The 12376-nt window shown below is 50.4% G+C and overlaps 1 protein-coding gene across 2 annotated transcripts in view; it reads right to left on the bottom strand.

Moving 5' to 3' along the window:
- The window catches only part of LOC140903239 (bone morphogenetic protein 2-like), a 33594-nt gene extending 21725 nt beyond the window's left edge, over positions 1 to 11869 (bottom strand). The window contains exons 1-2 of one of the 2 annotated variants that reach the window (XM_073324201.1): positions 11746 to 11869; positions 7775 to 8042 (exon numbers count right to left, since the gene is read on the bottom strand). In XM_073324201.1, coding sequence (XP_073180302.1) covers positions 7775 to 8042; positions 11746 to 11772 — 295 coding nt within the window. In that variant the 5' untranslated portion in view covers positions 11773 to 11869. The remainder of the gene's footprint in view (positions 1 to 7774; positions 8043 to 11745) is intronic. The other variant, XM_073324202.1, reaches the window with a different exon arrangement.
- Between the last annotated feature and the right edge of the window lie 507 nt (positions 11870 to 12376).

Raw genomic sequence — 12376 nt, 5'->3', positions numbered from 1 at the left:
CTAAATCATGCAAAGTACCACATGGAAAGTGCTCACTTTCTAGGTTAGGAGCTGGTCTCTCAGTTAGCAAGCCCTGGGCACACTTCTTATTGCCAACTTGAGCCACTGTTTTGATTGTTATGTTGCTGCCTTGGTGATTTCACTGCGTGTGGCAGTGATATTATGCTCGATGCAGACATCATGCACCCAACAGACATACTTTCCTTCTCCAGGGGCCAAATCCCAAAGTCCACTCTTCGAAATCTGTTCGAGTTATGCCTGAGGAAGAGCTGCCAGACTTATACCCAATGAATATTTAATAATTTTTTAAACATATTAATGGCTGAGCTACCAACAGGTCTAGGGAAGAAGAGAATTTACTTTTACATGGTTCTTACATCGTGCAGGAAGCCAAAGCCCTTTGCAAAGGAAAGTATTGTCCTCAGAGCTACTTTGAGGAGTTGGGTGGTAAAGTAGCATATTGTGATGTTCAATTTTTCTGGATCGCCTTTTGGATTTGATTAGCTCCTCTCCTCATGATCCCCTGCCTGAGCTAGCAGACATCACTGTGGTCTGACATCTGGCTCACACTTTCAGTTTGGATCTTAGTGTTGAATACTTCCTGCCCTTCCATAAATTTTCACTATTATTTTCACTCAGGTCTGACAGACACTGGCTCATTGAGGTGATGAATGTTCTCTGATATTCCTCCATTGCACAGCATTACGGTTTATGAGCTGTACATTGTCATGCTGTGGTTTTGATAAAGCCAAGGGTTGATATCTATTCCAGGCAATTGGTGAAGGGAGTCAATATATAAATGTCTGGAAACTGGTAAAGGACACGTATTATTGGCGTGATCATTACGGGGATTCAAGAGGGCTCCGTATTCAATGGGCTCCGTGCTGTGACCTACACTATCAGCACTCTTGTTCAGTGGTTTTTAAAAGTTACCGTGGACTCACTTCTTACACTAAAGCTTCTCCCATGGACTCTTAACCATCCAGCCTCCCAATCCTGATCCCATCCCTACTTTGAGGCAAGTACATGTCCAGACAATGGCTAGCTCCAGTAAACTTGAGAGGAGGAGATTGCTCCTTGAGACAGACAGCCCAAAAGGATGGGGTAAGGGTGGGACCATGGCCCACACCAGCCAGTAGAACTGATGCAGTTCTGTACATACTAAACCCTATTAAAGGGCATGACATTCCCCCTCTCTGGTTTTCCAAGGGATTTCAGCATTACTATCCTCGAGTCCCCCCACCAAACAAGATCTGTGGTTTCAAAGCCACAATGTAGCTGTGTGAAAAGACAATATATTAAGCCAGGAATCCAGTCTGGTCTGTGTAACCCCTCTAAGAAGCCAAGATGATACTGAACTCATTAACAGGGTCAGCCACTGGGCTACACCTCCCCTTTTGTCTTGGTGCCCTGGGTGTGGCACTTTATTTGTATTGGTAGTGACTCTCCCCTTGTTTCTCTAATCGCTCTGCAGCTGGGTACTGTCTTCCTGCATGTCTCATACTCATCCAGTTCTAGTGTCCAAAAAACTGATCACAGCTGAATTTGCCCCAAAGACAGACACACAGCAGCCACCGGGAAAGCGGGTGAAGAGGTAGTTGTTTCAATATAGTTGGTCAAAACCACAACATCAGCAACTCAAACCCTAGGTGAGTTCCGGAGTGGTTTAGAGCCAGCAGAAAGAATCATCACTGACGGAAGACCAACAGATGCTTCATTATTAGAAGCAGCTTTGCAAACCACCTGGCAGTGCTCTGTGGAAAACAGCACAAGAACCACTGTCCTAGAAGGAGGTGTAAATTCAACAATGGTCCAGTTTGCAGATGATGCCAGCACTGGATGGGGAGCAAACAACCAGGGCAGAAATAAACTACAAAATGTCCTGAAGGGATTAGTACAGGAGACTGAGACAAGGCGAGATTCAGCACTTATAGGAGGAAGCCCTATGTCCAAGGAGTGGAAACAAAATGGAGAGATTGAAAGCAGGACCTTGGGGTGCCAGGTCATGGGCTCACACACTGGTTTCCTCATCCTGAGTGTGGCTACTGTGATATGAAATAACCCTCATCAGCAACAACATTCTTAAAGCAAACTACATTTATTTAAAATAGCAAAGTGACTGACTTGAAGGGTACACACAATCTGTCCAATATGGCTCTTTGTTAATGCACTAGTTGAGCATAAGAACAGATGTTCTTCTCTAACCTTCTCAGCCCCCTTTCTCCTGTGAGGTAGGTAAATAAGGATGAAGATCCCTGTTTTACAGGTGGAGGAGCGTGGCTAGCAATACAGCTAATAAGAATCAGACCCAGGAGTCAAACTCTGGTTCTCTGGCTTGTAGGTTGAGCTCCCCCCCGCCCTTCAGGCAAGTCATTCAGCCTTTGTGACTGCTGTAAAGAGGGTGTGAGAATACTTTGTGCTTTTCCAGCTGTGCATCTCCAGGCACTTGACAACACAGGAAAGGTGTCATTGGCCTAAATGTTCGAAACTGACCAGCGATCAGGTGCCCAGCAGCAGATGCCTAGAAGGGGCCAGGCTTCCAGGGGGTGGGTGCTCAGCACTGTCTGGAAACTGGGCTCCCTCAAGGTGTCTCAATTTGGGCATCCCAATAATCCCTGGTCATTTCTGAAAACTGAGAACTACTGGGGGATTTTCAGATCTGCCTCTAGGATTCCGAGGCCCAATTAATCCAATGTGAACTGGGCGTCCACATCCTTTGTGCAACTTTGAAAATCTCAGCCCAGCCATTATTGTCACTTTACAGATGAGAGACAGAGAAAGAGAAGCAATTTGAGCTGACACAGGAAGTCAGATGCCAAGCCAGGAACAGAACCAGATCTCCAGCGTCCCACCCCTGGGCTTTAACCACTAGATTCTTCCTCACATACCTTACTGTGTCCTATGTGGGAACAAAAGATATTTTAAGTAGAGAGACTCTGCTACACTTAGCATCCCACACCACATTCCTCCAACCACACATCGAATATCCTGAGGGAAAGAAAAGCCTCCACTGAGCTTGGAGACAGAGGGCCTAATTCTTCCACCCTTACACCTGTGTAATTTGCATATACAATACTTCCACTCACTCTAGTTCTGCATTATTTAGTTCTTGGTTGGCTGTGTCCTCCTACCAGATCTCACACATGCTGTCCAGCTGGAGGAGGCCAAACTCACTACACGTGCCCGCTCTGTTCCAGGAGTCCGAACAGCACCTTTCACACCCAGAGGTCCCTGTGTTCCTTGTTATCATGCCATTGGCTTTGGACCATATTTTTTAAGGCATCTAGGCATTGCCAAACTCAGCATTGCAGTGCCTAGTTGATTTAGGAGCCCAAGCAAGTCTATGGGATTTAGGCACCTGATACATTCAGCCTATGGGGTTTAGGCACTTGGGAATCTAATTAATAAGATTTAGGCCCCCCAGAGTACCTAAATCACTTTTCAAAATGAGTTTTAGGTTCTTAAATTAGCTAGGCATCACAACGCTGAGCACAGCAGTGCCAATATACCTTTAAAAATCTGGGCCTTTCTTCTGTAAGTCTCTCCGGACTTATTTCTGTGCTGCTGCTGTTTACATATCCCATACTTGGAGAGTGGGTCTTTGTCCCTCTCTAGTGGCTGGTCCACATAAGATATTTATTAGTAGAGCTGGTCAAAAACCTTCTGATGGAAGAGTTTTTCCACAGAAAATACCGATTTGACAAAACTGAAAGGTTTCATGGAATCCTATCAATTTCAACAAAATTTTCAACAGGAAGTTATTGTAATAATTTGTTTAGACTTTATCATTTCAACTTAGATGCTATATTATGTTATAAGTTATAACATGACCGAAAAGTCAAAACGATAAAGTTTGAATGAAACTTTTCAACCTCATTGAAATGAAATGTTTCAAGAAAATAGTTTTGATGTGTCTGAAACATTTTTTGCAATTTTTGTTTTATGGTAAATTTTGAAAATGCAACTTTTCATTCCAAGTGAGGATAAAGGACATTTTGAAATGTTAGAATTCCCTGCAGAATGGACACTCCGGTTCCTGAGCAGCTCTGCTCATGTGTCTGCGGCTGCTGGACTGGACTGGTTTAAGTCCAGCAGCAGAAAGTCAGGGTTTTAGCACTGAAGGTTACAAGTTCAAAGCTGGAGGTCACTCCAGATAAAGTATCAGGCCCAAACGGGGGGGGGGGAAGGGGGCAATTGCCCAGGTGCCCGGGTGATTTAAAAGGGCCTGGGGCCCCCAGCTGGTCTGCTGCTATAGTTGCGGCAGCAGCTGGGAGCCCCAGACCCTTTTAAATTGCCCGGGCAGAAGCGGCAGGCTGGCGGGCTGGGGAAGTTGGTGGCTGCTCTGTGCTGCCCCTGCAAGGAAACGCCTCCTCTCCGCCACAGGAACCAGCCCCAGGCAGGGAGGGCTGGGTGCGGCCCGTGGGGGGACTGCTCTGTGCTCCCAAGCTTCAGGTGTTCTGCCCTCTAGGACTGTTCTGGGTGGGGGGATCCCTGCTCTGCACTGGCTCAGCAGGGCCTGTGAGTGCGGCCAGGGAGCAGGTCACGGGGGAGTGGGTCTCTGTGGGGTCTGTGTGGGGTTCTTGGCTGTGAGGGGGTGTGGGGCACTGGGCGGTGGGGGAGGTTTGTGTGTGTTGGGGTGCTGGGAAATTGAAGTGGGGCTGTGGGAGCACTGGGCAGGGATGGTGGCGTGCAGGGTGCTGGGCTGCTGTGATGGGCTGTAGGCGGGGGGGACTTGGCATAGGGAGGAGGCTGGGCATAGGCGGGTTTTGGGAGGTGGCATAGCATGGGCCCGCCCCAGAGGGGAAGGGGCTTGCTGGCAGCACAAGGTTGGGCAGACCACTGTACATCTGGCCGCTGTCGGTTTGTAAATAGTGCCCTCGCATTGGGCTGGGCAGAGTGGGGCCACCCCTGCCATGCCCCATTGCTGGCCCCTCGCTCCAGGTACCAACCTCCCCCCAACATGCTCCATTGCCCCCAGGGGAGCCCACAAATATATTTGGCACCAGACCCACAAAAAATTAATCTGGCCCTGACTCCAGGGTCATCCCTAGCCATTCTGGTGCCCTACACAGCGGGGGCGGGCTGTGAGGGGCCCCAGGCCTCCATATGCCCAGGGGGGGTCACAGGGTCTATGCCAGCACCCTGTGTTTAGGCTGGTATAATAAAGAGTCCCACCACCTTCTTCAGTGGTTTCACCTTTGTGTCTTTATTTACAGTGTTCTTGTGCAGTCCCAATTCCCCAAACAACAATCACACCAGACCCCTCCCAGGGTCTTCTGGCCCTTGAGGTTCCTTCCAGTGGATACGGAGACAGAGAAACAGCCCTCCTGTCTCCTCCCCAACCACCCCTTCACTGGGGCTTTCCCAGGGCTTTTATAGCCCTCCCACTCTTTAGCCCAGCTGTTCCCACTGGACCCTGCTTGTTGCTCTGAGCTAGCCCTCATTAGGGCTTACAGCTGGGTCCCTGCTGCATACCCATGTCTCTCTACCTGGCCTTTTGACCAGAGAGCCGTCTGCAGCCAGCATTTTGGCAGGGCTTTAAAGGGGGTTTTACCCCTGCCCTGCCACAGGGTGGTTGGTCCCAGGACTCCACAGGGGGGCAGGAGCAGGCTTGGGGGTAGGGGGAAACCACACCCCAGCATGAGCCTGCGGAGCGGAGCAGGTTGGGGCTGGGTCGCTCCACTTCCTGCCGCCCGGTGAGTGCAGGGGAGGCCCTACCCCTGCTTCGGTCCTCACGGGAAGGGGTGGAGTGGGGGTGGGACTGGGGTGGAGCAGGGGCGGGGGCATGGGGAAGAGGCAAACAGGGGCTAGAGCAGCATGCAGCTGCGTAGGGCACCAGGAAATGTGGTGCCCCAAATTTCCTGGTGCCCTACGCAGCTGCGTACTTTGCGTATGGGTAAGTACGGCCCTGCCTGTCTCCTAGGTGCATGCTGGGTGGTACCGGCAGTGGTGAAGGCAGCCGGGCGGGCACATCCCTTTCCAGGGAGCCCATTGACTGCTCTGCCCTGGGGCTCAGAATTGCTGTCCGCAGGCCTGTAAAGTACGATGTAAACTGCACCCCTTTTATTTCAATGTGATGTTAACTTTGAAACCTAACTAGCAACTGTTTCACTGCTGGTTATTCTAGCAGAATCAGTCACCTACTGTGCTTATCCCACTATCCCAGAGCAGCCTCTACTGATGTCTATACTGCACTTCCATGGAACCCTCTGTCGCTTGGAGATGTGAAAAAACAAACCCCAGAGCGACAAAAGTTTTAACGATGAAAAGCGCCAATGCGGACAGCGCTTCACTGGCAGGAGACGCTCTCCCAGCGATGAATCTACCGCCCCCCGTTAGAGGTGGTTTTACTTGGTTGCCAGCAGAGCTCTCTCCCCGTGACAAAGAGCGGCTACACTGCGTACCTTGCAGCTGTCCCCTTGTAAGGTGTGCAGTGTAGACATAGCCTTAGTCCCTTCTCTGGCACCATGAACCCCACTGGTCATAACCTCTGTCCTCCTTGAATCTGCCTCCCCCAGATAAGCTTCCACAAAGCAAGTTCTGCATTTTGAATCCAAATCCTTCCTGTGTTGTCAAACGTCACTTAGGGCACCAAGTCACTTTATTCTGGAATTATTGTGTGCTCACAAAGCAGGCTAATTATTCCAGAATAAATTCTGGAACAGAATGGCTCCACTGCCAGTTATTTCAGAACAATTTATTCCCCAAAGCTCTTCTGGTCAATTTCCCCCAGTAGACAAGCCCCTAGGATTGTTTACCTCTTTTCTGCAGCAGTTCTAAAGTGAGGGTTTCCAGGATCTTTTTCACAGTAATCTTTACTCCCATATACTTACGCCTGATCATACTGCATTTAGTGCATATTTCCCAGACAAGTTCATTGCTACTAACCCAATTATTTGGTATTTGTCTCCAGTTAAATGCATTAGCCACCTACTGCCCACCCCTTTGCAAGCTGGGGGCACTGTTCATCGCTGTTTGCTCAGCCTCCACTTTCAATGTCATCTGCAAACTTAGGCTTTGTCCACACCAGCACTTTTGTCAGTCAGGAAAAAAACACACCCCGACCAACGTAAGTTTCACCAAAAAACGTGCCAGGGTGGACAGCACTAGGTCGGTGGAGATGCTCTCCTGCCAGAAGAATACTGCCACTTGTAGGGAGTGGTTTAGTTGTGCTGGCAGAAGAGCTGTCTCCTGTCGGCTACCCGGGAGACCTCACAGCCGTGCAGCTGTGCTCACTGTAACGTCTCATCTGGCGGGTGGCCCCTCTAACTGTTCCGCATTCCTTGAGAACTCCATGTAAATTATCTTCAGATGAAAGGCGCATATTGTTATCATTCCTCACGTCAACTCACAGAGACAGAAAATTATCATCAAACCCATTTTACAGAAGAGGGCATTCAGGCAGAGAGAGGTCAAGTGGTTGCACTACAGGTCAACAGCAGAGGTGGGACTAGAACCCAGGAGTCCTCAGCATCAAGCCCCATACCTAATCCATACACCCTGCTGCCTCAGTGCAAGGGGCTTACATTAAATGCCAGAACATATGAACTACTCTCCTGTCTAACCAATAGTCAGACATCGCTTTAAGTAGCATAAGGGAGGTTTTTAGATTTCCCCTGTCATTCTCAGGTTGCAATAGTAGCATTTGAGGTGCTGATCCCAACCCGGAGATCTGACGAGGAGTAACCCCTTCCCCGTGTTCACCCCAGCTCATCAACTCCTCTCGCCCACCCCGTAAGATGAAGAGAGAAAAGTTCCTCCTCTTTTTCCATACCTCTTGCATGGGCTGGATTGGAGCACTTTCCAACATCCACAGTGAACTCCAACGGGGTGTCCGGAAAGAAGGTTTTCAGGGATGGCAGCCGGAGACACTCCTCTGGGCTTGCATTACACTGGCAGGCCTCAATCACTTCCACTTCCTGAACCCCTTCAAACAGCAGCACCCGCTCCACGTGAACTCTAGTGGGTTCACAATGGGAATCCAAAGGGCAGGAACGTTCTGCTCCAGTCGACAGAGGCAGCTCCATCTGCCTGTCCTGCAACTGCACAGAACAGTCACAAGGCAGCAGGTATATTTAAAAAAAGCAGGGGAGGGAACAAAAAGGACCCAGGTAATTATAGACCAGTCAGCTTAACTTCAATACCTGGAAAGATACTGCAACAAATTATTAAACAATCAATTTGTGAGCACCTAGAGGATAATAGGGTTTTAAGGCATAGTCAGCACTGAGATGTCACAAACAGGTCATACCAAAACAACCTGTTTTTCTTCTTTGTCAGGGTTACTGGTCTAGCAGATGGGGTGAAGTTGTAGACATGATTTGCCTTGACGTTAATAAGGCTTTTGATGCACTCCACCATGACATACTCATAAGCAAACTAGGGAAATGTGGTCTAAATTAAATTACTATAAGATGGATGCAAAACTGGTTGAAAAAACACACTCAACAAATAGTTATCAATGGTACGCTGTCAAACTGGGGGCATGTATCTAGTGGTGTCTTGTAGGGCTGTGTCCTAGTTCAAGTACGATTCAATATTTTCATTAATGACTTGGAAAGTGGAGTGGAAAATATGCTTATGAATACTGCCCTTCCCTCTACAGGAATAACTATCCTGGTATAGATCACATTTATACCAGGATAACTGTGTCCACTCTAAGGGCTTGTACTGTTGTATTTATATGTGTATAGTTAAAATGCTGCAACCTTTGAGGAGACAAGTCCTGAACAGCACGGGTGCTTGCTAGTTTGTTAATTAGGGTTCTTTGTCTCGGCTGAAGTGTCACAGGTCATTTTATACAAAGGGAGGGGAAGTATCCCTACTAAGGATCTGCTGGGAGAGCCCTGATGGCCTAGAGAGAGGCCAACACCACAACAAATGATCTGATTCTGTGGCTGCCAATTTTACTGCCCCAGACAGGAAAATGCACCTGGCCTCTTCCCACCTGTGCAAACTGACAAGCTTAGGAAAGAAGTTTTTAATTACTGGGACCTAGTGTAGAGCAGATGTGGCCTAAAGTACCAGCATCAGTGCTAGGCTGCAAGGGTGGGGGGGATGTTAAGTGATCCCAAAGCAGGAGCATAGCCACAGGTGGGTCTGGGTGGACCATGGCCCACCCAGATCGGGGCCGGAGCCCTCCAAATCCACAGGCTGAGACTCCTGACCCTGTCTCAGTGTCCGTCAGCCCGGCCATGTCCCTCTCCTACTGGTGCAGCGCACTGGTGCCCCAGTCTCCAGCTCCAGGGTAGCCCTGCAGGGGGTGTGCCTCGCGGGGGCGGGTCTAGCGCTGGGGCCGGAGACCAGGGCAGCAGCGCATGGCACCAGCAGGAGATGGATGCGCCATGTGGCTGGGCTGATGGACACTGGCCCGGGGTCTGGAGGGGCAGCCTCATCTTCTGGTGCCTGCTGAGCAGCAAGGGCTGGTTAGAGGGGGTCTGGGCTCCCCCACCCACCTCCTGCCCCCCATCTCCAGGGCACTGGATTATTCTTGCACCCCTGATCCTTCCTGCCCCCCTCCCATGGCCCCCCATCCCTCCTGCCCTTCCCGCCCCCTGTCATCGCCCACCCAAAAGCCGGGGCCCACACAGTTTTCCTGTCCTAGCTATGCCACTGTCCCAAAGTCCATCAAACACCATCTAGTCAAGATATTATAATGTAGGAAATATTGCAGAATCATAGAAATACAGGACTGGAAGCAGCATTGCCAACCCCAAATGTTCAAGAATCATGAGATTGGCTTTAGAATAATGAGATCATGTACAAATAATAGATTTGCTGCTCTTTTTATTTGCCTTCTGCTTTTTGACCCTTTGGGAGGCACTGGGATCACATATGGAAGCTTTCTCCTCAGGCACAAGGGCTAGAAACATAGTTTTTCTTTAGGAATGAAGGCTGAAATCATCACATATCCACTTGACTCCTGGGACTGGGGCTTTAAGGAAAACAATAATGATCATGAGAGTTGGCAACCCTGTTTCTAGTCCAGCCCCCTGCACTGAGGCAGGACTAAGTACTATCTAGACCATCCCTGACAAGTGTTTGTCTAACCTGCGTATCTCCATATGCAATTGAGCTCTGGCTGTTTCTCTCTGACACCCAAGGAGAATTCTGGGCTGGCAGGACAATATGGTAGATCAGGGGTCGGCAACCTATGGCACGTGTGCCAAAGATGGCAGGCGAGCCGATTTTTAATGGCATGCTGCTGCTGGACGGCAGCAGTGAGCCATTAAAAATCCCGCCCACCCCGGCCCACTCTTCTCTCCCCTCCGCAGGGGCAGGGTGAAGAAGCTTGGTCCTGCCGGCTGCTGCTGCAAGGCAGGCAAGATCCCCTCTCCCCCGCCTCTTCCCCAGCTTGCTGGGTTCCTCCCCTCCCCCTCTCCCTCCCTCTCCCTCCCGATCAGCTGATGGCCCTTGCGAGGGAGGGGGAGAAGTGGAGCCCTTGCGAGGGAGGGGGAGAAGTGGAGCCGCAATGGGGCCTTGGGGAAGGGGGGTGGAATCAGGGCATATCTCCTCAAGCTCCCTGCCGTGAGCCGCTCTGGGCAGGGGGCTGGGAGCATCCCCACGACCCTAGCCCACACCCCCAGCCCCTTGCCCTGACTCCTGCACCCCCCCCACACACACCCAGCCCTCTGCCCTGACCCCTGCACCCCCCCACACATACTCAGCCCCCCACACCCCATGTCCTGACTCCTGCACCCCCCTCACATGCCCCCAGCCCTCTGCCCTGACTCCTGCACCCTCCTCACACATTCCCAGCCCCCTGCTCTGACTCCTGCACCCTGCACATCCCATGCCCTGACTCTTGCACCCCCCACATTCCCACCCCCACCCTGAGCACCAAATGGGAGCTCCTGCATGCCCCCCTCCACACATTCCCACCTGCACTCCTCTCACCAAATGGGAGCTGCCCCGGTAAGCACTCCACACCCAAACCTCCTGCCCCAACCCTGAGCCTCCTCCCCCATTCTAGCTCCTGGCCAGACCCTGCACCCCAACCCCCAGCCTGCTCCTTCACCCCCAGCCCTGTGCTCAGTGCACTCCCACGCTCAGCTCAGTGCAGAGAGAGGAAGAGAATGGCCAGAACCAGGGAGAAGGTAGGTACCCACTGTGTGTGGGCAGGGCCGGGATCCCAGATCAGCAGCGGGCTGAGAGGGGCTGGCAGCCGGGACCCTGGCTGGCAGGAGCCAGCGGATGGAACCCCAGACCGGCAGCAGGCTGAGTGGCAGCGGGCGGAGCCAGGCCACCGGCCCCACTCAGCCCGCTGCCGGTCTGGGGTTCTGGCTGCCGGCCCCTTGCCAGCCAGGGTCCCGGCCGCAGGCCCCGCTCAGCCCGCTGCCGGCCTAGGTGAACGGAACCCCAGGCCGGCAGCGGGCTGAGCGGGCCGGCGGCGTAAGATCAACATTTTAATTTAATTTTAAATGAAGCCTCTTACACATTTTGAAAACCTTGTTTACTTTACATACGACAGTAACTTAGTTATATAATATAGCGACTTAGAGCGAGAGACCTTCTAAAAAACGTTAAAATGTATCACCGGCACTTGAAACCTTAAATGAAAGTGAATAAAAGACGATTCGGCGCACCACGTCTGACAGGTTGCCGACCCCAGTGGTAGACGCGCAGTTTAGTATATTTCAGGTGATCTATTTAGGAGCATACAGAAAACCATAATGCATGACCTACTTCTGGATGTAACTGCTGCCATTGTGGTGATAGCAAAACATGGAAATGCACATTTCTCACCTTTTTAGTTCTAAGAAAGTCCAGCATAGAGGAATGTTTGGAAAACCCTGGAAATCCAGACTGATGTGAGTTTATGCTTTGGGATAAACAGTGGGACCTGCACTTCCCAACATCCAGACTTACAGGACTGCCAGAGATGTCTGTGAATATAGGAAAGATGAAGTCAGAATCCCTACAGAATGCAGAAATTCTTACTATTTATTATTTGTATTTTGCTATGCCTAGGACCCCAGCCATGGACCAGGACCAGATTGTGCTAGGCACTGTACAAACACAGAACAAAAAGATGATCCATGCCTCAGAGAGCTGACAAACTGGAAGAACCCTCTGCTGCAGATGGTTGCCTAATTCTGCAAAGAACAAACACACACAAATCCACAAATAGAATGTGGTCATTTATTTTGACTGTAGTTCATGATTATATACTTTGTAGTAGACTAGCTAATTCACTCTAGCATATTTTATAAAAAGCAATATGCGCTTAGTCACAGGAAATCACACGACAATGTCTCTGCCCTCTAGTTTTTAAAGAGAAGTGGGGCGAAGACCACCCGTGTTTTGGTGAGAATCACTATATCTGCATATTAGCAAAGGGAGAATGTGAGAAGTTCTATTGTGGTTGAATTATTTA

This window comes from Lepidochelys kempii, chromosome 25 (assembly GCF_965140265.1).
Source record: "Lepidochelys kempii isolate rLepKem1 chromosome 25, rLepKem1.hap2, whole genome shotgun sequence".
Classification (NCBI taxonomy): domain Eukaryota; kingdom Metazoa; phylum Chordata; order Testudines; family Cheloniidae; genus Lepidochelys; species Lepidochelys kempii.
This window is presented reverse-complemented; position numbering and strand designations above follow the sequence as displayed.